The following is a 27,287-nucleotide window of genomic DNA, read 5'->3' as shown; positions in this document are numbered from 1 at the left end:
ACTTTTTCATTCCTGAATTGAACAACCATGATGACCAGGAGCTGTGGTTCCAACAAGACGGCGCAACATGTCACACAGCTCGTGCCACAATCGATTTATTGAAAGACACGTTTGGTGACCGCCTAATTTCACGTTTTGGACCTGTGAATTGGCCTCCAAGATCTTGTGATTTAACACCGCTAGACTACTTTCTGTGGGGCTATGTAAAGTCATTGGTCTATGCGGATAAGCCACAAACCCTTGAACATTTGGAAGACAACATTCGCCGTGTTATTGCCGATATACGGCCACAAATGTTGGAAAAAGTCATCGAAATTTGGACGTCCAGATTGGACTACATCCGAGCCAGCCGTGGCGGTCATATGCCAGAAATCATATTTAAAATGTAATGCCACAAATTCATGTCAATCGAATAATCCATCGTTGTTTTAATGCAATTTAAAGTTCTATAGCTCGAAAAAAAACACCCTTTATATGCAATATCCACATACAAGATCAGCATCATTTAACCTGAGTGAGACAAGCAATAACTCCATAGAAAGATGTAGGTGTAGATACTTATCCACCTAAAACTGAATTCTAGTGAATCAATTAAGTAAAGAAGTGTTTTATGCAGATTTTCTGAGTGCTAAGAAAAGTATGTGTTTTTATATCCTAATTACACCTACTAAGTATAGGAGTCTGTTTACGTAAATAGGATTTATTTTATGGATCCGATCTCTCTAGTTACCTACAAGAACATGTAATTGGAGTAATCATTGGTTATTGTGTGTTTTTCTTATACTAATAGCTGCGTTGCTCGTGACTGTATCGTAAGAACGAGTGAGCGAAAGAAAAAAATTAAATATAATCGTGAAATATTGTACAATCCTTGAAAATCCATGTTGCGAGATGTAGTTTATGATAGATGAATATTTGAAATGTCAGTAAATATCATAAATTGGCAATTACTCAACTCCTCGAAACATATTTCGTGTATTATGTATATTAATAAAATGATATTTATGCCTCAGTGACATTTGATTCACTTTAACGTTTGGCTAGTACTGTAGAGAAATAATTAATCGAAAAAGCAGAAAATTATCGTAAAAGAAAGAAAGTTTGGCAACGAATTCCGATATTCAAATAAGGACGACAAAGATCCATATAATAATGGATGGCAAATATTATATTCTAACTAACAAAGAAACTGCAACACTCAGAAGGAGCTGTTTAAATTATAATTTTTTTTGGTAAAACATAGTATAGCAAGGAGTAAATGATTGAATTTGGAGAATAAAATCGTGAAGGATTTTTCATGTGAACAATTTTTGTTACTTAAATATTGTAGTCGTTTTCTGCAAGTGTTTTAAATTTTACAACAAATCAGCTGTTCGAGTAGATCCAAAGTCGATATTTAGTTGTTGTTAAAATGCCTAGAGCACGTGTACGCTGAATTTATCGCCAGCTAAGTGAATTTGAAAGAGGTCGAATTACTGGTCTGCGAGAGGCGGGGTTGTCATTTCGAGAAATCGCTAATTGTACGAACAGAAATCCAACTACTGTTATGAGATGTTGGCAAGCATGGTTTGATAATGGCCAAAATCGAAGAATAGTAGGCACCGAACGTCGAAGATGCACAAATGAAGTTCAAGATCGACGTCTAAAACTTATGGCCATTAGAGACCGATTTGTGACAACTCGACCTTTGGCTGATGAGTGGTTAGGAGAACAAGGCCATCCTGTAACAGTCCCAACGGTTAACCGCCGGATAAGGCCTTTTGCACTGCAGCATGATCGACCCTATCTTGTGTTACCTCTGACGGTTGAGCATCGCCGGCAACTATTACAGTGGTGCAGAGAATGTTATTATTAGAATGTGTAATAGCATCAGGTCGTCTTTTCTGATGAATCTCGATTATCCTTGGGTCACGTTTTTAATATAACTTCAGGTTGATATTCTGCAAAATACAGGGTGTGGCGTAATTAATGGATAATCCTTTACTGGCGAATAGGGGAGGTCATGGCCGACCAGAAAATATAAAGTTATGTTCAGTAAAAATTTCATAGTTTTCGAGATATCGGACAATTTCATTTTTTTCTAAAAAGTGTACCTTTACTCACTAATTTCAATGCTGTGATCACAAATCTTGTTATTTCTTTAGGCATTGTTTTTTATTTTACTCTCAAAGCTGTACTATGAAATAAACTACCAAATTCCTACCATCTTGCATAATTTAGAAAAAAAAAGTAGGATAATCCTCATGTTTGCAAATTCACTTACTTTTTTCTTTAAGTTTCAGTCGTTATGGAGAGGAAAAAATGTATTGAGACCTTTGTGAACATTTCATAAATAAATTGTCTATTTTATTGCGGTTCTGAAATGGTATAATACATGTTATTATTTTATTGGGTGCTCGGACTACGTTTTATTATTACAACTGAGGTACTTATTTCAGTGAAAGAGAGTTTTAGGGATTTTTGATGATACCTAGTAATGGTTAAATAGAACACAGTAATATTTTCACTATTTATTTTAAATTACAGTAAGTGCTCGAAATGTCCATCTTCTGCACGAATGCACGCTAAACATCTCCTAATAAAAGATCGTTTGATTCGTCGCGCATATCTGTCTTGATCAATATTTCGAGCTGCTTCGTTAATGCGTGTGCGTAATTCTTCAACTGAATTTATCGGCTTGTCATACACCTTCTCTTTGAGACATCCCCAAAAGAAAAAATCTAATGCATTTAGATCAGGAGATCGTGGTGGCCAAGAAATTGTACTCATGCGTCCAATCCATCTTCTCGGGAATTTTTCATTTAAGGGGTTGTCCATTAATCACGTGATCTTTTTTTAGCATTTTTTAACCCCCCCTCCCCCATTGGTGATACGTAGTGAGGTTTAAGACCACCCCCCCTCCCCCATCTCAACATCACGTGTATTTTTAGTACCTACAACGAATCTTAAAATTTTCTGAATATTATCTTAATCTTATTTTATTCTGAAATTAAGGACCATAATAAAAATGTCTACACCAGGTTGCAAGTTTTTTTTGATTGCCATAACAATAATAATAAACGAAGAGTGTAATCATAGGAAAAACATGTATTTTACTAGTACATGAATATATTTAATGTATATTGTACTCGGACCACGGTTTGTTTAAAAATCGCGCGTTTGACGAAAAAATAAATACACGTGATATCTTACTACACCCCCCCCCCCCCCCCTTGGGTTATTTTCGTGATTTTTATCAAACCCCTCCCCCCCCTTTCAAACCTCACGTGATTAATGGACAACCCCTAAGTAATCACGTACCTGTCGTGCGAAATGTGCAGGGCAGCCATCATGTTGCAGCCTCATCCGTCTCCTGCATTCATGCAGAAGGCGGACATTTCGAGCACTAATTTAAAGTAAATAGTGAAAATATTACTGTGTTTTATTTAACCATTATTAGGTATCATCAAAATCCCCAAAACTCTCTTTCACTGAAATAAGTACCTCAGTTGTAATAATAAAACGTAGTCCGAGCACCCAATAAAATAATAACATGTATTATACCATTTCAGACCCGCAATAAAATAAACAATTCATTTATGAAATGTTCACAGAGGTCTCAATACATTTTTCCTTCTCCATAACGACTGAAACTTAAAGAAAAAAGTAAGTGAATTTTCAAACATGAGGATTATCCTACTTTTTTTTTCTAAATTATGCAAGATGGTAGGAATATGGTAGTTTATCTCATAGTAAAGCTATTTGAGAGTAAAATAAAAAACAATACCCAGGGAAATAACAAGATTTGTGATCACAGCATTGAAATTAGTGAGTAAAGGTGCACTTTTTAGAAAAAAATGAAATTGTCCGATATCTCGAAAACTATGATATTTTTACTGAACATAACTTTACATTTTCTGGTCGGCCATGACCTCCCCTAGTCGCCAGTACAAGATTATCCATTAATTACGCCACACCCTGTATATTTAAAAATCAGCCATTTAAAAATAAGTAAAATAGCTCTCATACAACTGTTGAAATTTCAGAAGGGTCTTAAAACTTTTCCTTCTCCATATCCTACGTTTGAAATGCGAGAAGTTATTCTGCATTGGCCTACCCATTTCAAACGTTTAATACCAGAAGTATCAACTCTTCGGTTTCGTCTAAACTGCTGAACCGGATCTCGCGTTTGGCGTTCGTATACTATTATTAGAAAACGAAAGGAATATCGAACGGTTTCCGATATTTGACACCTTGTTGTGGGTTTCCAGACGTACCAGTTATCGAATCGACGAGATTGATGAACTGCGATGACCATAGCGGAAAAGTCTATCCATGACATTCCTACATGTGTTCAAGGTTATTCCGAAGATCGAATTCGCCACGTTAAGATGTCATCGATGCTTATTTATACTTGGCGGAATTTGATATTTCTTTCTGTTTCTCCGGAAGACGATCCAAACATTTCAATTAAAATAAAAATAAGTTGTATTGAACATCTACAACACGAGTTTCGTTATCTTGAAATATGTGATGGGATCGGATCAATTATCGATTGCTTTACATTAACGAGTACGAGTACAAAACTTAAGTGCGAGTATGCTCCTGCGTATGACAAAGATTATCATGAACGGAATACGGTTATTGATTTATATGTTATACTAACTGACAAAGAAACTGCAACACCCAGAAGGAGCTGTTTAAATTTAAAAATTTTTTTTCGGTAAAACATAGATAGTATAGCAAGAAGTAAATAATTGACTTTGGAGAAAAAATCGTAAAGGTTTGTCATTTCGAGAAATCGCTAACCGTGCGAAAAGAAATCTAACTACTGTTATGAGATGTCGAGCGTGGTTTGATAATGCCCAAAATCCAAGAAGAGTAGGCACCGGACGTCGAAGGGGTACAAATGAAGTTCAAGATCGACGTCGAAGACTTATGGCCATTTGAGACCGATTGGCGACAACTCGATCTTTGGCTGATGAGTGGTTAGGAGAACAAGGCCATCCTGTAACTGTCCGAACGGTTTACCGCCAGATAAGGTCTTTTGGACTGCAGCATTATTGTGTTACCTCCGATGGTTGAGCATCACCGGCAACGATTACAGTGGTGCAGAGAACGTCAACATGAGGAATGGCATCAGGTCGTCTTTTCTGATGAAACTCGATTCTCCTTGGGTGCACATGATTGCCGAAGAAGGGTTAGACGACGTCGGGGAGAAAGATGTGAACCTCAGTTTGATGTTGTGCGTCATGTACACCGGGCAGTAGGCGTTATGGTATGGGGTGCTTATTCCACATGCAAGTAGATTACCTTTAGTCTTTATTAGAGGTAACAATGACAGCGCTGCGTTACTTTCAAGAAATAGTGGAGTCATATGTAATCCCTTAACTTAACCGGCTCGAGAATCCAATATTTCAGCCATCTAATGCCCAACCTCATGTTGTCAGAGATAGTTTAAACTTTTTCGAAGCGACCCATGTGATTTTTTTGCCATGGCTGCCCAGATCCTCCGATTTTTCGCCCATAGAGCATGTTTGGAACATCATGGATAGAAATTGGAAATTGGAATTGGAAACTGGAAATTTACCCCAGCCCCCACGGATTCTGAGACATGAAGTACATGTAGCTTGGGATAGTCTCCCTCAAGAAGAAATAGACCATCTTATTGCATCAATGCCGAGACGTGTTGGGGAGTGTATAGATATTCGCGGTGGTCAAACACATTATTAACAAATTTATTGAAGAAAAAATTGTAATCCCTTCGTTTTTTCTCCAAATTTCAATCATTCACTCCTTGCTATACTATCTGTTTTACAAAAAAAAAATAAAATTCAAACAGCTCCTGTTGCTCCTGTGTTGCAGTTTCTTTGTCAGTTAGTAAATATATTTATTGAATGATATTTCATTGGGGTGAATACTTAGGTAAATGTCCTTTTCTGAGGATTCTTACAAGTATATTAGGTCTTAGTATTATTTACTTTTCCAGTTGTCTTTCTTTTACGTCACTCTTTTGTCCAGCCATTAAATCATATTTGAATATTATGTTTCGAATTTTTAGCGAAGGTATTTTTCATTTCATAATACCCAAGATACAACCTTCATTTTCACTTCAAGCTAAACTTGACCACGCTATTTAGATGTGGGATTCTGATGGTTGCTGTGAAATCAATGTCAAGATTTTTGTAACTTTCTTTTTCCAATAAAGGCATATAATAATAACGTTTAGTTATATATCAAGACGTCTGGGTATAGTAGGCGTAGTGTGTAGTAAAAAAATCATTCAAGTTTTCAAATTGCTTGCAGTAAAACAATTAATTTTCTCAAAACCGATTGAGGATGCCAATTCATCTTAAACATAACTCTAACCACTCTTTGTGTGTTACATATTTATAACCGAATTGGTACGCTTGAAGGACTTCTTCGTTATATAAATTCGACACGGCTCAGATGATCTGCCCGCTGCAGGAAGTTATGAAGTTGACCGCCATGAAGAAGACTCTTAACCTTTTCGTCAAACAGAAAAAATCATTGCGACATCCGAAGAAGCATCAATGGCGCAAAGTTACACATTTCAATTGATGGACAATTCCATAAATTTGAATTAAATTAGACACCTGATTTGCATCGTAAGAGGATACTTACGAAACTCTCATAACAGATATATGGCGCTTGTAAAAGAGAAATTCAACGAGAAAAAATTTTGTTATGTATTTTATGGGGAAATATCGGTGATTAATGTTGGTTCACTTGGTGATCTTCTGGTATAAAACATCTGGATGCTCTGAGCGTTTAGTACACGGTAGCAGCGCAAGTACAATACACTATAAAGTTCAAGATGTGATTACCTTATTATGTAAACATCAATCTCAAAGAGTCAGTCAAGAAGTCCTTCAGAAAACACTTGAAAATTTATTATCGGTGAAAGTATAAGCACTGTTGCTCGTTTCCTTTTTAGTTTATTATTTATACATAAATCTTTGGAACCGTTCTAGGAAAAAAAAATAAACTCCCCCTTGAATTTTTACATTTTATATGTTTTGAAATTGTTTCTTAATGATAAGCTAATATTTTAGGGGGCAATTCTTGGAGCCATTTAAAGAAAAAACTCATTATGAACGCATACCGTAATCGTGCTAACTTTTGAGATACAGGGTGCTAAAGTTTTGAGAATTTTTTTTTTTATAACCGCAATGATGCTACTGGAGACATTTCTATAATATTTGGTACACGTTTTAAATGCATCAAGATACATTTTCTAATCTATAAACTATATTATTATTTTCAACGGTGGCGTCGGTATGGGTTTTGCCTGTACGACACTGCTTTTTCTCAAATTAAAAATTATTTTTGGAATTCTCATTCATTTCTGAATGAATTTGATGTCCTGATCTTACTTTGACCGGCGCATGGTTTTCGCTAAAAAAAAATAATAACTAAAAAATTGAAAAATACTAAGAAATCAATGCAATCAATGCTATTTTTGAAAAATGTGGGTTGCTTGATAACAGCTCTTGAAAATATTCCATCGATACAATAAAATAAGTGTGAAAATGTAATAGAAACATATAACATTTTTCTCCGGTAGTGGTAGTAATAGTATTCTTTTATTAAAAAAAATATTTTCAAGTTTTCAGTTCTGCTTACCATTAGTACGAGTTTTTTCGAACTGTAATTTATTTTTCCAAAAATGCGAATAATCCATCTAAGCTATTAAGTACACAAATCCTACACGTTTACTACCAATTAGCAAGAGCAGTTTCAATCCAAATTGAACATTCAATTCAACATCGCATTAATAATTTTTGCTCTAACGATTCATATCAGACGTTCAGAATAAGATCGAGTCGAGATAGCTACTCAATTAAGAGATGGTCAAATATCCATCCAATGTGTTATGACCGGTGGTTAAGAATGCAGTATGAATTATTGAACGATTAATATAATTGATGATCCTAACTAGATCGAATGTCACGGATTTTCTCGAAAATTATCCCACTTTAGACGGTGACTGGAATAATTCTATTCGATAAGCATAAAGGATACTTTCGGTTGAGAAGATGGCCATGAAGAGTGATCTAGTTAAATCTTGTTAGTTGCTTAAACATATTCGCAATCGATTTCATTGAAGAGCTCTCTCTCTCTCTCTTCTGATGGTCCATGAGCGGAGTCTGAGAAGAAATATGTCCGCCATCTAGATTATTGGGTATACAAAACACAAAACTCTACTTAAAAATCTCAATTAAGAAACTTAGCCGTTAATTCAATTGTAACTTGTTACTTTTTAAAGAAAAGCCAAAGAGTTTTTGATTACGTTTAAATTTTTGACCAGGGGTAATCCCCTAGAGGCCTAGAATATTTCGCATTTATGTATAATATTTACGTATTATTTTTCGTTATAAAGATACATTCATATCTGTTTAGTATGTTATGAAATTGTGGAGAATTTAAATCATTTTACATATTGTTCGGTCTGAATAAAAAAACAAGGTTATGTGAAAACGAAAACATTTACTACAATACGCATAATTTTTTTCATTCCATTGTGTATAAAAAGTGAGAATTTTTCACACCAATTGAAAGGTTCATTGCAGAAACTCCTACGATATTATTTCATATAGAAATAGGAATATGTCAAAACGATTTCAGTTTTCCTGCTTACTTACTAAATAATGAGTGACGATAAAAGGAATGTCATTTCGTGTCCTTTTAATTCACTTTTACTACGAGTACTTCACGGTTGGCTTGCTATCGCAAAACGTCTTGCTATAATAAAATTAAGTGCAATCGTACTCACAGATCGGAACTGAAAGTTATTAGAATGGGATGTATTGATTTACTATTTCGAAATTGTTACATTTGAAGGGATTGGATGCAATGATAGGTATAATATTTTTCAATTAGAATGCTCTTCATACATTCTAACAATGATTATGTTATAGATAACGATTTGGCTTATTATTCTGAAATATTTACGTATCTGAAGTTGACAACATTGATGTTGAAACGTTCGTTGAACACTTATGAAGATTCTGTGTATTAGAGTGCGGTTACTACAACTACTGACAAATAGTCAACTATACAGGGTGTTTCCAAATTGGACGTGAACCTTGGAATCCGTGTCAGTATTTCTCATTTGCTGTCGTCATATTTAGTGATAACCAAAAGTCAACAGTTTACGAGTTATTTGAGTTCTTGTGATTTTTAAAAGATTTTTCACCTTACTTCATTTTTCGTCAATTTTTTCTACGTTGACCAAATCTGATTATAATTTTGGTTTATTTTCGTGGCCAGCAAGAAGTCTGGATCTAACACCGTTAGAACAGACGAACTAGCGAGAAGATTGAGAGTAAATTTCAGGAGAAAAGTATTAATAGAATAAATAAGAATGAGGACACGTGCTTGTATGAGGAATGTGGGAGGTCATTTCGAACATAATGTATGAATACATTTTTTACTGGAATTTTGAGTTAAATTGCAATAAAAAAATATTTAAATCATTACTTCCCTTCTTTCCCCTTTCAAATCAAGATCTGCTGAATCCAAACTAGTACCTGCAATCTAACAAAAACTTTTTAGGAAATAAAGAAGGAATTTGGGAAGTTTTCAAAAGTTGCAGGAAAATTTATATTAGAATTTTACTTTTATTTTCTTCATATACCAACTTTCAAATCATACTAATTCTTATTCAACATTTGATACAGCATAGTTCTATTTTTTTATACATATCATATTCTTTTCTGATTAATTTAATCCAAAATTCAAATCGAACTTGGTCAACGAAGATAAAATTTAAGAAAAATGAAGTAGGTAGAGAAATAAAAAAAAACACAACAACTCAAATATCAGCAAATACTAACATCTTCTTCAAGGTTCACGTCGAATTTGGAAACACCCTGTATATTTCGTTGAAAAATCTAAAACTATTCGTCCCACAATAACGAATGACTCACAACAATGAGATCTTTCGTTATTACAAAAGAGAATCGATAAAACTGATAGAACTAGGTTTCTTGGTCATCTTATTGCAAAAATCCCGAAGACAATGAGGAAGAGATTTACAACGTTATAGGGAGTTGAGCAAGAGCCAAATGCTTCATCGAATGAACTTCGTTCTTTTCGTTATTTCGCCCCAGGTACAAAAACAATTGGTTAACTGTTCTAAATAAGGAGGTTGACCTGCATTATGAACTTAGCCAGTAAAACACGCAGTTTTGAACTATTCGTAGGTGTATATTTGTATCATTCGAAATGCTTTGTTGGAATTCGAGATTTAATATTTCATTTTCAGTTTGTGTTTGATTTGTTAATTTTTTTTTCACTTTTTTCAACAAATCAAGTTGTCATTTCGTTGTGAATCAGTCAATTCTTTTTGCTAATTGAACTTATTTGAGGACAGTGGCAGATACAGAGTGGCGCCCCCCTTGAAGAAATCCTGGATCCGCCACTGCCCGAGACCTCATTAATTGAGTAGTAAATCTGTTTCGCAAAAAAAATTAATGTCCTTTCTAATCATTATATCTCTATCTTACATTGACGACATTTACCTAGTTGGTTTCAAGTGAAAATACTTAGATCGATATATGTAATGCTCAAATTAATTGTTCAAGTGATAAATTTTTCATATTGTTGTATCAATGGTGGTAATTGTTATTCTCTGCTAAAACATTAAATTCTCCACACCTTGCATACTGTGAACGTTGTTAATAATTGATTATACATCAAGAATGTAAAACGACTCTTTATTGCACTTGGTAGAAGTTTTTGTAGTGAGGAATAGTCGAGTTGTTAAACCAACAAAAAGAGGTTTAATTGGAGTTGTATCCATGATTTTCTTCAATTACCATAAAAAATGAGAATACCCTCCATTATTGTTTTGAAACAAACGTGAAATATCCATTATTTTAACATTGTCATTAAAAAAACAAAAATGTATACCTTAGTACATTCATGAGGATTTGTAAAGTACGTCAGATTGATCAATCTCAAACACTTTCTTAGCTCCAGCTGAGCTGCAAACATTGATAAAATACCTGTACTATAGGCTTCATCTAAGAATATTTTATCTTCTAACGAATTTCAGAAGCAATATAAACACGAAGTTGATCAATTTTTTTTTAACTGAAAGATTTGCATAGGCATCATTCCTAAATGATCCTCCTATCATATACCATTATGAGTATCCAAATATGAAGAACTTAAATTGTTATTTCTGGATTTGTTCACGATAATGTAGACAATTGGAATGCCTTAAATTTTCTAAGAAGTTTAGGAAAAAGGACTATTCTCACTCCTGCGCCCAGCAGAAACGAAAAATGACATCACAACTGAAAATTTTATTTGAGTAATTACCATAAATATTTGAAAAAAATTGTTTACGTTATTCTGATAAACTGAGGCATCCATTGATAGTCCAATTCGCTTATATAAGCATCTTCTCTTTTATTGCCACTAAATCATATACAGGCATATATTCAGTTAAAATTAAACGGTGATATTTTTTTTATTTACCTACCCAAACTCATGAATGTGAAACGTTCCTTCGAATATTTTGCGAGTTTACTAAAAACCAAACATAAACTGCATTGATTCGTAGACACTCAAAGAATACATAAAGAGGATTTTCAAGTAATGGCCCTAAATATTTATGAGTCGACTACAAATGATACCTATCAATATAATCTGACATCATTGACAAAGATTCCAGTGTACAGTTTACATTGTTATAACATCGAAACTTTTGGGATATTTCAAAAGAAACCATAATTAAACTTTGAAGTTATCGACAAAATTCTTGCATTCTCATTTATCGCTGATTTGAATACTTTCAAATTCAGGTTTAGAATTTTTTTATAGTTAAGTAACTTGACTTCTAGCCTTTATAATTCATGTATCGCCTGCTCAAACTAGAACGATTGCGGTGTAAAAATAAATTTTTAATTGAAATTCATTAATTCGATCCCCAAAAAGTCTAGACCTTTAATCTATGAAATCGTCCAAGAAAAAATTTTTTACCGCCATCTCCGGAGTTTTCACATTTTAGGTTTTGGAGTACATAATGCGTTGAATCCAAAAATCAAATAGAAAAAATATATCCACCGTCTACAGCTATTCCCCAAAAACCATAATAGCTATTTGAGGAAAGGAGCATTTTTCAATGAATTCTGTCTGAAAAGTACTGAGAATTTATCATTAAGAGGAAGAATACGAAGCAGAAAACTACATTTCTATGTACTTAGGTACACCAGTCATGCTCTCTTCGTTCTATGATCGTTCTCTACTCTTCAAATCAAATAGAAATAAAAAATTGAATAGTTTCGTAATCCGATGTTGATTTGAAATTAAGAGTGTCTTGTCTTTCAACGATCTGAAGAAAGTGAAACAAAATACACTTGGAATCGAAACGTTTTACACCTCCGTAACAAACGGGTTTCACGTATGATATAATTACTCGAATACAAACAACTAGGAGATTTCCTTTGAACGTTTTGCCGTCTAATAACTACCGTTTAGAACAAATAGGTGAACATTTTCACATGGGAGTATAATTATGAATTGCAGAAATGTGGTTAATGCGACCCTGCAAAGATGACACTAATTTTTAGAGTCCTAAAAGCTACACAATAGATGCGTACACAAATTTTTGTCAACATTAATATTTTCTGACTCCAGTAGTATTTGCTATAGAATATTTAAAATGGGCTGCATAGTGTGGCCCCAGTACGTGACTTTCTGCATGATAATTTTTCCCACAATTGAATTGGTAGAAGAGGTCCTATTGAATGGCCTCCGAGATATCCCGATTTAATGTCTTAGGACTTTTTGTGGGGTGAACAGTAGGCAATTTGAACATCTCATTACATAATTAAAATTCGTTCAAAAACTCAATCAATTAAATTATAATGCTCTTCAGCCATCATTACCAACGCTAAACAAATTTTGTAAGCCTGAAATCATAAAAATGCTTGTAACTTGAAAACGGTACATTTTTTCGATGTTGCACTGATTTTCCGTTTTGTTGGAGAATCAATGATAAAATACATAAATGGAGGAATTTCGCCTATATATTCAACCAAAAAAAAAACTTCTGACCAGTAAGTGCTAGGGAGGGCTTGTCCGTCCCTGGCGGTCTTGAACACTTACGAGGAAAGTATTGGAAAGAAATCATTACTGATATTTGTATTTACTCAAATTCAAAGAATCACCGAAATCGGTTGAGTAGTTCGTAAGTCACAAAAAACTGAATTATAGCAGTGCATTTGGAGGCACATATTAACTTCTCTGGGGGAAAAAAAAATTTGAGCATTCCTGTCTCGTCTTTATAATTATAATATTATAATACTAATTCACACCTGAGAAAGAGTTACCTAGTGACGGGACACCCTGTATGTCACTCGACCCCTATTAGCATTGATATATTCTTGAGAGGGTTATTACCCCGCTGAGATGTCCCTCTCTGAATAAAAGTTAACCTGTCTTGGCGTTTTTTGCGGAAAAACCAACAAACCAATTTCTCTGAATTTTGGTATTTTTGTTCGATGATATGCGCACCTATAGGTCAAAAACATTTCAGGTATTAACTCCTTCAAGGTGAAGATGTCTCCGTTTGTATAGGTCAACTTGGAGGTGACTTATTATAAATTTTAAAAATGGATTTCATTGTCGGTGATTCTTGTGAAGGAGAAATTTAATATTCAAGATATTAAAGAGATCTATTTTCAAATGAAGTTATCAATATCTTCAACGATATAAACTGTACCAGTTCTTGTCTACGCCAATTCCTGAATTTCTCTTATCATTTTAAAAATAAACATTTGTAACTTTCGAAAAAAAATATTCATTTTCCAGCTGATAGTTAAGAATTCAAGCATTACTGACATAGATATTCGATGGTTTTGGAGTTGAAAACTTTATGCTGAAAATTGCAGGGTTTTTTTAAGCCATTGGGCACCCTCTCTCTCAAAACGATTGATGGTCTTCATGAATAGGTGTTGATGTCTAAAGCACTATTTTTTTTACAGTTAATCGTTGGCAACTTTGGACTCAGCTATGAACAGAGCAAGACTCAGATGGCCATATGGGCAATTATAGCAGCACCCCTACTCATGTCAGTTGATCTCAGAACCATAAGGCCAGAATACAAGGCCATCTTACAAAACAAAAAAATCATAGCAATAGACCAAGATCCTCTTGGTATCCAAGGAAGAAGGATTTATAAGGTAAGAGCTGAAATCTTTCACTTTGTAAGTTTGAAATCAATAATTAAATGGCTAATTTCAGCATAAAGGAATAGAAATATGGTCTAGACCGATCACTCCACTCTTCCAAAACTACTTCTCCTATGGCATAGCTTTCGTAAACAAGAGAACAGATGGTACTCCTTCTGATGTAGCAGTGACACTTAAGGAACTTGGACTTACTTCTCCTACAGGGTATCAAGTAGAGGTCAGTTATGTTCAAGTTTTCTCTTTGATCCTTGTTTTCATTACTTTATTAATTCTCATAACTTTTTTGGAGGTTATAGACCGTGCTCAAAATTGGGTGATTGTGACTAGTCTATGTAGTAATTCAATAAAAGAGTTTATTATTTATTTGCAAAAAATTGTTGAATACGAAGCAACAGTAAATCAAGAAGGAATTTTTTTACCCAGGTTGTCGAAACTATTGACTCATAGAATCTTTTAATTCGTTCGATATCACCTGCACTTTTAATGTTCGTTTAAAAAGTAAAATCAGGCCATGTTATGACGATTGATGATAGTTTCATCGTTTAATGACACTAGAAAGTCTTGATGCATCAAGATTATGATTACAGTGTTTAAAAATGTCAACGAAGTGACTACTGATATAGCGGCAATTTGTCCAACACTCTCTTCTCGATAACTGTATGTTTTACCTAGATATACAAAAGTTGTTTATCTAGTAGTAGAAATATATTTTCGTATCTATAAGAATGAATGCATTCATAAGGGATCGAAATAAAGCCAAATTTTGAACCTTACCTATATGCTAAAAAAACGCGTTCAGAACAAAATTGGAATTTGCTTTCCTCGTCTGTCTCTTCCAAAAAAATCACCACTCCACATTACAGGGTGGACCAAATTAGACTCTTTTGAATTATTAGTCCTATTTCTATACTACATAGACGAAAACTGATGTCGATATTTAAGGGCCAATTTTTATAAGAAACTCATTAGCGAAGACCGCAACTCCACAGCTATCACCGTTACATATTTACAGGGTGTTTTTCGAACATTTTCATTTTCGAAATATTGCTGTAAATTTTTTTCGGTTGAGAATTTTTCATTTTTCTGAAAATATTCAAGTAGCAACTGTTTGAGTACAATTCAATGAAATTAATTGAATTTTTCGCAAACTGATATTTCATGAGATATCGCTGTGATGTTTTTTTTCAAATGGGATAGAGCTGAATATTACCATTCCAAAAATATAGCATACTTGATATTTTTTTAAGTCATGTTTGAAGTCCCAACAGGTGGCAGGCTAGGTTGCCTGACCTAATGATTACCATGAAGGAAATACAACGAATTTAGTTTTCACTTTGAATGACGCATTTCTTTTGAAAAAGTACCTAGTAATAAAAGAATCTGTATTTATTCTTATGTAATTTTTTTTAAATACGGTCCTGTTTTCATTTATTTCGTTTTAATATTTGATCTTATCAGCTGAGATTTTGAATTTTGTAGCTTTCTGTTCAACTTTTCTTCATTCTTAAACCCTCAGCACCACCTGAGTGCTGTAATACGCTGTGTAAAAAATTGATCGGAAGTATGCATGATAAAACTGCGAATTCTTTCAAAACTATAGATAAAATTTAATACAAAATGACGTAATCATCACGGAAAATGTAAACTGTGAGTCTATTTGCTTCACAGCAAAAATTAGAATTGAATATTAAAACTTTGAGAATATTTAAATTTATTTATTTGAATTCATGAAATGGTAGCTTTGCGGCATGGACACCAAGGTCACCGGATCTTAATTCCCTCGATTATTTTCTATGAGGTTGTCTGAAAGATAAGATATATACCATTGATTTTTCAAGAAATAATCAATTGACTCTAAAATTGTTCTTTGTTATAGGATCTGTACGAAGATGTGAACTATGGTATATTATCTCCACAAACAAAGATAAAAGTCAAAGTCAACCCTTCAGGTAAGAGCATAATCAAATGACCTAATTGGAAATAATAAAACGGTAAATTTCCAGGTGTTGTGATTCTCAGAGCAGACGTCCAACCTGACTTCAACAACAGGCGAGTTCCATTCTACACCACCCAGAGGACAATCTTCGACCCTTTGACTCAAGTGTTTAGGGTTAGGAGTAACAATGAATTTTAGATTTTTAAAGTCTATTACGTCATAAGTTGTGTATATATGATTTTTTTAAATTATACCATACTTTTAAGTGAACCTTGTGAAAAATATTTATTCTTAATTTCTCTAGTTGCAACTGTGAGATTCAGGAATATGATGAAAATCTAGTGATTTTAATGGTGATACCTAGAAATGTAGGCATATCATATAAAATAGGAAAATATGGGCAATTCTCATTTACATCAGCAAAGTAGAAATTCATCATGTTATATATTTGTGTTGCGCCTCTTTTATTTGTTAAATAAATATTTCTTTTATGTATGGTTTTAGAATATTATGGAAAAAAATTATCAGAGATCAAAATATAGGTGATATAGCAATATTTTATTATATTCATCAGTGTCATTAGATTTCCATTTAATTTATTTTCTTATTTCTTGAAGAACTGTTCAAGATGGTTATAAAATTTAGATATAAATTGTTTGAAAGTTGAAATCCCACAGTTTTTTCATCTTTTTCTTATCATGTTACACTGTTCCACTTCCTTTGTAATACAAGCAAGTTACTCATAGTAACATTGACACATAATGCTCTGTACTTCAGGTAATATAAAAGATTTCTATTTTGTGTAGAAAGAGAGGGGAATCAACTTCAACATAGGAGTGAGACAACACATCTTTGCATCAGCTGACTGGAATCGCAACATAGTTTCGATTCACTAGATATTTAAATAATCGATACTGTTCTATCATTGGTTAGAATTCAAACTACTTTACTTTATCCTTCATGATCACGTGACTGGAGTATCAACCTCTCTCTTTTTAATGTTGTAGTCATTGTTCTGAACTGCTCAATCGCTAATAAGTGGTGCAGTTGACCCTAAGTGAATTCTTCATGTTTATGGGATTTAACTATTCAGGAATTGTTTTTCTGATGTATAATAGAAATAAATATTTTCTCACTTTCGGACTTGAAATCGATTTTGACCCGCCACCTAATACTTTATGCAGACGTGAAATTTTAAGTGTAGGCTCAGGAACCAAATATCTTGACTAAGTTAGTTCATTAGTGTTTTACCTATATGAAATTGAGTTTTTTCAACAATTTCGAATTATCCATCCGATAGAACTGAAATTTTTGAAATCAGTTGAAAAATAAATTTACTGATATGCAGGCAAAATTTCGTAAAGAATGTTTCTTATGAATATTTGATATATCATGATCTATCTTTCAGATTTCTCTGATTTTTTTTGTGACTTATGTGGGAATATTTTGAAAAAGTAAATGCAAACATAAAATGAACAGTTTTATTTAAGACATATAATATTGATGTTTAGTTTGTCCTAATGTTATAACAATTTTGAGCCCTCTCACATTGCTTCTTGCCTTAGTACAGGATAAGGTACCTTTCAAAGATTCACCTAAAAAAAATTCGTTAGGATAAAAATTATGATAACTTGCAATGAAAAAATCTCACCTTTTTTTACTTCAACTACTTTGTTCAAATAAAAAATGGTCTGTTGCCAATGAGTCTTTTCAACTTGGGGTCCAGTAGAGAACATTACCAAATTTGGTAAATCGAAGAATATGTCGAAGTAACCCACTAAAGCAGTCAAGACACCATCCTCATTGATTTCTAAATCAAAATTGGAGGTAAAATTGCAAGCATACTGATCACATGTTTCCAGATCAAATTCTTTGAGAACTTGTGTTGATGTTATGATTTTTTCTTTGGGCACTGTATCTACAAATGCTTCACTGAGTGCTTCTGCTTTCAAGGCTTTCATTGAAAATCCATAAACATCATCCCAAAATCCTATATATTTGTTGTGGGCATCTGTTGATGGAAAATTGTTGAAAATAGATTAATGAATGAAATTTGTTGAATATGAAAAAAAATTTACATGCTTCTTTTATGGGAAATGAGCAGGCTAACAGCTGACTATTGTCTTACATGATTGTGTTCAACTGCTGTTGAAAAATTCAAGGAATTCTGACTTCAGATTCAAATGTATTGAAACTAGTCTACATGTGAAACTTAGTGAATAAATTGAATTAATAACATAAGAAATTGAACAAGCGCTCAAAAACACCTGACTTCACCTCAGTGCGTTTCAAAATTTTATTATTAATAGATAGAATCAACTAAATATTTAACTTAATACACACCTAAATCTGATATTCCTAATAAACTGATATTGCATCTATTTGGTAAAAGCCTCCCATTTGGTGCCAAAAACTTGTTTCTAGCATAGAGCACACTGTCAAGCATTCCTTCAAAAAGCAAAAAATAACCCATCCATTCAGAAACAATAAAATCCACCTTATCAACAGGAAGACCAACATTTTCTATTTGATCCTTCATCAAATGGATTTGATCTTGAAGATTATTTTGTCTGTAAAATATTTAACATTAGTAATACTTTGGAAAGAATAGCAAAAGTATTTATGCAGCATCAAATAACAAATAGCATGTAACAATGTTGAAGTAACAAAAAGGCAAAATTTATGCAAACTAAATAGTAAACAGGAGTAGCACATGTACCAGGTTTTTCACCATAATTTGACCTCCCCTTCAACTTTGTTACTAGGAGAGGTACAAAAAAATGTTTGCTACAAAAGTTTCACGAAATCAACTAGTGTTTTTTAAAATGATTTCACAAAACGAAATATATACAGAGTGGGCAACATATTGATAGCAATTTCATTTTTTCAAATGGAACACCCTGTATATTTTATATATTTGATTAGCTCTTTCTCCCCTGATTTCGAATATATAACATATGTTTGGCCTATCTCTCTTATTCTGAGTACCACAGAGTTTCAAAGTTTAAGAACCACCTGGCAAGCTAAGTAATTTCAATTGGAAGGCTGCGATAATCAGAATGCCCTTTTTTGAGTTATCTCGTTGGCAATGATATATAACATACGTTTGTCATTGAATAAAACTATTCACCGAATATGCACTACACAGAAGCGTAAAATTTTGAAATATGTTCGCTTTAGGTAGAGACCAATAAAAATAAAAAGCTACAAGGAGAGAATATATGGAGTTGCATCCAAATGATCCAATTCCAATTTATAGTGAAAAACGTATGTCATATCGTTGCCAACGAGATAACTCAAAAAAGGGCATTTTGAGTTATCGCAGCCTTCCACATTGATTACTTATGCCAGGTGGTTCTTAAAATTTGAAACTCTGTGGTACTCAGAATAAGAGAAATAGACCAAACATATGTTATATATTCGAAATCAGGGGAAAAAGGCCTAGTCAAATACAGAAAAATATACAGGGTGTTCCATTTGAAAAAATGAAGTTGCTATCAATATGTTGCCCACTCTGTATATTTTTCGTTTTGTGAAATCAATTCTGAAAACACTAGTCGATTTCGTGAAACTTTTGTGGAAAACATTTTTTTGTACCTCTTTTAGTAACAAAGTTGCAGGGGGGGTCAAATTATGGTGAAAACCCCGGTACATGGGTAAAATTCATGTAATTAAAAATGAAAGTAACTCGAAATTGGATGAAGACAGAACTGCAGCAGTAATTTTCATGTTAGTTTGGTGGAAGCAACAAAGTTTTTCAGTACTGGTCTTAAGGATAGCATCATCAAGTTTCATCCCAAAATAATAATTATATTTCAGTGACATTTGTTATTTCATAAATGCTCATACAACAAAAATGTATACCTTACGACATCCATAGCTTTATAAAGCACTTCAGATTGGTCAATCCCAAACACTTTCTTAGCTCCAGCTTGGGCAGCAAACATTGATAAAATACCTGTACCACAGCCTACATCTAAGACTATTTTATCCTTAAAACTATCAGTATTTTTTAAAAATGCATCCCTGTAGCCCTCTGTTCTCACTCGATCCTGTCATGAAAAGGAAAACAACATCATACATTGCATATAAATTCTTAAAAAGTTCTTCATCACACAAAAAAAAAATTTGAAGGCTCATCTTTACACTTATGCAAAATTATATAATTCACAATGATGAAAATACTTTCTTGAAAGAATTTGAAATATTAATTTTTCTATTTGTAAACATTTAATATTGAACTTTTGAGTTCTATTTCCGTTTCAATAAAACTAAATAAACCTTGCGAAAAAACACAAAACTGAACTTACATTGAGCATCTCATGATGTATTCCAAAATGTCCATATGATTGAAAATAGTCACTATCACCTTTGAGAGAACAAGTTGTTGGCATTGGTACTTCACTATCTGATCCTTCAATTATAGTTTTTGTAACTTGCTTCATTTGGTCTATAGCTTTGTTGGCATTTTCAAGTAAAATAGATTTTTCTCTCAACTGAAAACATCACATATTGATAGTTGAAAATGTTGATGACACACTTAAAGGATGATAACCTACCTGATATTCAAGGAGATTTATTTTGCGTTGAAGATCTGAATAGCTTATATTGCTTATTGGTGCTTTTCCATCAATGGCATAATGAGGAGTAGATGGTGCAGTGCCCAAATCATCAAAATCTAAAAAGAAAGTACAACTTTATCACTCTACATGACAAGAAATAGACATATGCAATAATATATATACTAGCTGCCCGCCCAGGCTTCGCACGGGTGGTGTAACTTCTTCTCTGTAATCTCCTTTTTCCTTTATCACACAATTTCAAGAAACCTGGACAACTATATGTTTGATACATGCAATTAGCAGACTTACTGTTCCTGAATGCTTTCGTCTTATATCAATAATACTTATAATAAAAAAGAAAGAATTATTTTTTCTTTATTATTTTCGTTTCAATTCAATCATCCATTCTCTATCAGGCAACCCAAAATACATCCTTTTAAGTGTCAAATTATACTCTGTGATTATTTTGCTTGATCAGAGGAAAAAGGAGATCCTTCTTTTACCGTAAAATTTTTTCTAAAATATTTTGTTGCATAAACATTTCATGACAGTAATGAACACAACAAAAAAAGAATTATCCAAGTCGTTTAACCGTGATGCCCTTACATAATATCCATATTGTTTATTTTATTTATTTATTTTTTGATTGATAGATCTATGTATATGTAAGGTAGAAAAATTTAATTAATAGATCAAATCACTATTACAACTTACCATACATCAACCAATTCTCTGTTTCTCCAGGCTTCAAGTATTCGTCACTGTCCCACAATGAAGATGACCCTTTCATAATTTCTTCAGCAGCACTTTTATTTTTTCTTATATAGTTGATCATTTTGATATATGAATAACAATCCATTTGAAACTTTGTTTTCAATTCGAGTAGATCAAAATTGTGTGCTGTTCGACAATGATCTAAGGCAACAGCAATAGTCAAGAATACTTTATCGCAAAAAAGGCATGACGTTTGCTCAGCATTCAACTCCATTTCATCCCACTCGTCGGAATCATCATTTTCGTCAAAATGTATAGTCGACGAATTGGATACATCTATAATATACTATACTTAATAAATATACAAAAAATTGTTCTAGTGGTACTAACCCATACTTATATCCTCCATTTTTATTGAAATCAAAAAACTATAATGACTGAGTTATGAACGAATTCTTATAATAGGTCATTGGATAAATATAAAAATATATAACAGAATTGATAATTTAAAAATTGCAGAAACATATCCAGATTCCAAATTTTGAATGAAGTGCGGATCAATAAGGCTAAGCTACATAGAAATGTAGTGTTTCTTCTTTTTATTTTTTCAATACAACTTATTATTTCAGTGTGTGGAAGTCTTGAAATCTAATATAATAATAATATTAGGGATGATGAGCTCATAACAGAATTTCTCAAATGTATACAATTTAATATCAAATTCACACAATGATCATGAAATCAATTCATTAATGATCGAATTGAATATTTCCAGCCAGTAACTATTCTATGTGATGCCATAGACTAGCGTCATATCACAGACTAATTTGTGGTCATATTTTAGGTTAAGAGATATAAAAGTGGTTAACCTCAGAAAAAGTGAACTGAAAGTATTTATTGTAGTTATGTTATGAAATATTGATTATTTGAAGTAATAATGTCTTTAACGAGTAGGTATTCATTGAGATAAAAATAAAATAATATTAAAGAATTGAAATATAAAGAAATAATATTTTAAAGCTTGTCATGTTTCAGAGAAACCTATAAAGGATAAAAAACAATCCATCAAAGATGTGCTCAGGCAGAGGAAGAAAGAACAAAAAAAGAAACTGAAAGAAAAGCGTGCACGATTAGTAGTGAAAAATTTACCTTTCAATTTTACAGAAGAGAATCTGAAAGAGCATTTCAGTAAGTATGGAGATGTGACAGATATTCATATTTTGAAAAAAGAAGATGGTAAAATGACTGGATGTGCATTTATACAGTATAAACTAGTACAGAAAGCAAGAAAGGCAAAACATTATACAAATGGTCAACCATTTCTCGGTAGAAATCTCAATGTAGATTTTGCAATGTCGAAAAAAGATTATGATAATATTCGATATAAAAAGGAAATTAAAGAAGAGAAAGATAATATTAAAGTTGAAGTGAAGGAAGAGCCAATTGATGAAGAAATTCTTAAAGAAGAAGTAAAAGATGAAGATCAGGAAAATGAAAAAGATGGTGACGATAAAGATGATGATGATCTTCATATATCCGACAGTGAAGATGAACATCAATCTGATGAAGAAATGGAGATTGATGAGGAGGAACAAATAAGTTCAAAACCAAGAGTGGAATCAAATGATGTGTCTGAAGGAAAGACAGTTTTCATAAAAAATGTCCCTTTCACTGCCACCAATGAAGATCTTAAAGCATGTATGGAGAAATATGGTCCGATATATTATGCTTTGATTTGTGTTGATAAATACACTGAGCATTCAAAGGGAACAGCTTTTGTGAAATTTTGTGTAAGTTCCAATGTAATCACGTATAGAGTTTAAAATTTTTTGTTTCCAGTTTTTTTTCAATTTATAGCAAATTTACAATCTTCAATCATTGTGTTCTACTCTATAATAATATGCTTTAGCATTACTAAATTATTAATAATTACAGTTTCAAGAGGATGCTGAAAAAGTCTTACAAGCAGGGACTGAATTAACTCTACTGGGAAATGTTTTGGATTGTCATAAAGCTTTGCTTAAGAATGAAATTCTATCACAACAAGAAAGCAAATCAAATAAGAAAAAGGATGTCAAAGATTCAAGAAATTTATATCTTGTCAAGGAAGGAGGTATGTAAAAATAATTCAGAATGTTTTCAGTTATTTTTGTAACATAGTGTTAAGTTATCTTGATTATTATTTTTTGAAATTCGTGAATTGATTCTGAACTCAAATTCTTCGTCAGTTAGTCAACAATCATTCAATACCTTGGCACATTATGCCAGAAATATGGACATTTACGCAAGAAATATATTTTATATTGTTTCACAAAATTACATAATTATATTTTTCTTGATTTGAGAGATAAAAATATGTTTTTTTGCAGTTATTTTGGCTGGTGCAAGTGCAGCAGAAGGAGTTTCACAAGCTGATATGTTGAAGAGACTTCAGCTAGAGAAGTACAAAAGTCAAATGTTGAGGAATCTCAATATGTTTGTTTCTAGAGAACGTCTAGTTGTTCACAATTTACCTATTAATTGGGACGATAAAAAGTTCAGAGAGCTGTGTAAAAAATTTGCCGGTGAAAATGCAAAAATAAAGGAGGCTCGTGTAATGAAAAACATGAGAGATGTAGATGTCAATGGTGTTGGAAAATCAAAAGGATTCGGATTTGTTACATTAGATAATCATGAAAATGCATTGACTTTATTAAGAAATTTAAATAATAACCCTAATATATTTTCGGTATCAAAAAGACCAATAGTGACATTTTCGATTGAAAAAAAGACGGCACTACAAGCTAAACAGAAGAGATTAGAGAGGTCGAAGATGAAGAATCCTGTAAGTCGAAATTATAATCCCAAATTAGTAGAGGAGGAGAAGAAACAAAATGAACAAAAGGCGATAAATAAGAGCAAATCTGTTGATAAAGATAAGAAAATCAAGAATGACAATTTGCAAGACTTTGCTGGTATTCCAGGTAAACCAGGAGTGCAGAGGATGAGAAATAATTTTAAATTATCGCAACAAGCAGCTAAACACTTTGAATCTGTCAAGAATGAAAAGAAAAAGAAAAAAACAATGAAGAAAAGTTTAGCTGACAAAATGAAAGATTTCACTAAACAAGAAAAACAGAAAATAAGGAACAAGGACGAATCTGATAATTTTTCAAAATTAGTTTCTCATTATAAAAAAACAATTGCAAATGTACCTAGCATTAAGGAAAAATGGTATTCTAATGATAATTAAATGCTAATAGGAGAATATAAACCTGGTTGTAAATATATCGTTGTTTAATACATGTTCTGCATTTTTATTATTTATATATTGACTTTCAAAACCTGGGGATCTTATGACATGTCATAATAATTTTGTTGATTAATTATATATTATATTAGGGTGGGAGATTCATATTCAAATTTTCCAGATGGAAATCCCTTGGAAATTAAATTATAAGGTGGAATTTCGTTGTATTGAAAAGAATATCAAAAAAATAGAAAAAAACTAATCTGAGGTCAACAACTTTGAACGCATTTTATTCATTTTCCAATAGCACCCTTGAAGATCACATATACCTGTATATAGTTATGTGTTACTAATGTTTTTAATATCCCTTGGAAATGTGTTCTATTTTACGAAATAATTTTTCGCAATATAATAGTATTGCGCCATCTATGGAATAATGGAGTCAAAGGTTACAACTTCCATTTATAGATGCCGCTATCTATTGAAATTATAGAAAGCTTCAATGAAAAATAAATGTCACAAGAGGGATCTATAATTTGAAATGATTAATTAAAAAAACGCATAGAATCGATCGTAAAATTTTCTTTCTATGTGATTATGGTTACGTTGACTTTTGAGATAAACAAATTAACCTCAAATTAATCCTTCTCAAAGTAATGGAAATTAAATCTTTGAAAGGAAATACAAAATATTCACCACAATGATGTTCAATCTGAATATTGTGGTTTTTTATGCGTCAGGATTTGCAGCTTCTATTTTATTATCGGTAGATATCCCTGAATCTTCTATCCAACTTTTTATGAATTAAATGTGAATGAATCATTGCAGATTTGTATATTTTTCTTGGCTACTGCCAAACAATATCCAATTATTAGACGAACTAAAAGAGAAAAATGTTTTGTGAATCCTTCCACTGGCCAAGTGTTGGAGTTTCCATCTCTGAAAGATGAATGTTCCTTAGATTTGTCTGTAATAGTTCCAGCATATAATGAAGAAACAAGATGTAAGAATGAAAGAGTTACATTTGGTTATATGCTTCTTTTTTATAATTTTTAGTACCTTCAATGCTAAATGAATGTATTGACTATTTAGAATCAAGTTCAACCAGTTATGAAATAATAATAGTTAGTGATGGGAGTACTGATGGGACTGTAAATGTTGCCAACAAATTCTCTGAGAGAATAGGTACAAATAAGTTGAGAGTATTGGAACTTGAAACTAATAGGGGTAAAGGTGGAGCTGTGAGACTGGTGAGCTGACTTTGTTGATACATAGTTGATAACATAGAAAAATAAATGATATTTTTATACAACTAAGAAGAGCTTGTTGCATAATGTGAACTTTTTAGGGAATGCTCAGTGCTAGAGGCGCTCTCCTATTATTTGCCGATGCTGATGGAGCAACGAAATTTTCAGATTATCTCAAAATAGAGAATTCCATGAGAAATACATTGAAAGGTAAACCATAATATTCCAAATTGAAATATTCATATGTATCACTATAAATGGATATTGACAATATAAGATTTTTAGTTACGGGCAGTGTTAGACATATGGCTATTAAATTGGGAATCGTTATTGGCTCGAGGGCACATCTAGAGAAGGATTCAATAGCCCAAAGAAGTATATTTCGAACAATTTTAATGTATGGATTTCATGCATTGGTTTGGATGTTTGCTGTTAAAGGAATAAAAGATACTCAGTGTGGATTCAAACTGTTCACAAGACAAGCGGCTCTGGATTGTTTTGAGAGCCTCCATGTGGAACGTTGGTAATGTTTCGAATCCATTTTTTTTTAATGGAAATTCATTATTAACAAAGAAATGAAAACCTTTTTTAAATTTCCATTACATTTTTTTCATTTTTCAGTATGTACCAATGGTTTTCAACTATTTTACACATAAACATTCTAATTAAAAGAAAAAGTATCACTTAATTAAAATGAGACAAAAAAATTTTCAGTTGAAATGATTTTTTTTAATATGTGGAAGACGAGGGCTGTTTTTTATTTAAAACTCATAATACATTGGTGTACTTTTATATCTTCAACCATAGATTTAATGAGATATTTGGAAAAAACAATATTTTCCATTTTAGGGCATTTGATGTTGAATTATTGAAAATTGCCCGTTCCCTGGAGATTCCAATTGTGGAGGTTCCCGTTAATTGGACAGAAATAGAAGGATCAAAAGTGACTCCAGTTTTGAGCTGGATTGAAATGGCCATTGATTTAGCTTTAATTTGGCTGAGATATACCATAGGTGCTTGGAAAATAAAAGCTAAATATGATTGATTTAGGATTAAGTGCAATACTGAGTGATATATTTGCATTTATACTTGAAAATTTTTCAATAAAATCTAATTGAAACACTAGTCATTCAGATTCCTTCAATTGTTCCTGCCATTTTATAACCTTCCACTACAGTTGTTTAAGGCATAATCATATTTTGCAAAATAATATCAAAGTTAAAGAACTTGAAATTTCACAAATAGAATATATCATACATAATTAAATTTTTTTTATTGGTAGACAGATTATATTTTGTAAAAGAATATTGAACAAATTTTTCAAATACTTTCGAATTATTAAAAGAGGATATTTTCAATTATCATGAAATTATTCAAAGAATTGCAATAAAA

At 32.4% G+C, this 27,287-nt stretch overlaps 4 protein-coding genes across 4 annotated transcripts in view; 3 read left to right on the top strand and 1 right to left on the bottom strand.

Moving 5' to 3' along the window:
- Window positions 1-17,282, top strand: part of LOC123683960 (alpha-N-acetylgalactosaminidase) — a 41,015-nt gene extending 23,733 nt beyond the window's left edge. Inside the window, exons 6-9 of the mRNA XM_045622975.1 lie at window positions 14,001-14,198; window positions 14,260-14,424; window positions 16,084-16,156; window positions 16,211-17,282. Of these exons, the coding sequence (XP_045478931.1) occupies window positions 14,001-14,198; window positions 14,260-14,424; window positions 16,084-16,156; window positions 16,211-16,341 (567 nt within the window). The 3' untranslated portion in view covers window positions 16,342-17,282. The remainder of the gene's footprint in view (window positions 1-14,000; window positions 14,199-14,259; window positions 14,425-16,083; window positions 16,157-16,210) is intronic.
- Window positions 17,283-17,610: 328 nt separating this feature from the next.
- Window positions 17,611-21,985, bottom strand: LOC123683959 (protein arginine N-methyltransferase 1). Its single transcript, XM_045622974.1, has 8 exons — window positions 21,810-21,985; window positions 21,420-21,755; window positions 20,703-20,821; window positions 20,454-20,639; window positions 20,008-20,195; window positions 18,487-18,713; window positions 17,795-18,154; window positions 17,611-17,738 (listed from the first exon to the last, which is right to left on the bottom strand). The coding sequence occupies exons 1-8, from the start codon at window positions 21,826-21,828 to the stop codon at window positions 17,629-17,631; spliced, it is 1,545 nt and encodes a 514-aa protein (XP_045478930.1). The 5' UTR covers window positions 21,829-21,985; the 3' UTR covers window positions 17,611-17,628.
- Window positions 21,986-22,222: 237 nt separating this feature from the next.
- On the top strand, window positions 22,223-24,703 carry LOC123683958 (RNA-binding protein 28). The gene is made up of 4 exons (XM_045622973.1): window positions 22,223-22,369; window positions 22,455-23,209; window positions 23,355-23,532; window positions 23,789-24,703. The coding sequence occupies exons 1-4, from the start codon at window positions 22,357-22,359 to the stop codon at window positions 24,649-24,651; spliced, it is 1,809 nt and encodes a 602-aa protein (XP_045478929.1). The 5' UTR covers window positions 22,223-22,356; the 3' UTR covers window positions 24,652-24,703.
- A 538-nt stretch (window positions 24,704-25,241) lies between these two features.
- LOC123684676 (dolichyl-phosphate beta-glucosyltransferase) lies at window positions 25,242-27,020 on the top strand. Its single transcript, XM_045624036.1, has 6 exons — window positions 25,242-25,414; window positions 25,477-25,651; window positions 25,705-25,898; window positions 25,997-26,105; window positions 26,181-26,418; window positions 26,745-27,020. The coding sequence occupies exons 1-6, from the start codon at window positions 25,349-25,351 to the stop codon at window positions 26,938-26,940; spliced, it is 978 nt and encodes a 325-aa protein (XP_045479992.1). The 5' UTR covers window positions 25,242-25,348; the 3' UTR covers window positions 26,941-27,020.
- Window positions 27,021-27,287: the final 267 nt, after the last annotated feature.

This window comes from Harmonia axyridis, chromosome 7 (genome assembly GCF_914767665.1).
Source record: "Harmonia axyridis chromosome 7, icHarAxyr1.1, whole genome shotgun sequence".
Lineage (NCBI taxonomy): Eukaryota > Metazoa > Arthropoda > Insecta > Coleoptera > Coccinellidae > Harmonia > Harmonia axyridis.
The sequence above is the reverse complement of the archived record's forward strand: the minus strand, read 5'-3'. Positions and strand labels throughout refer to the sequence as shown.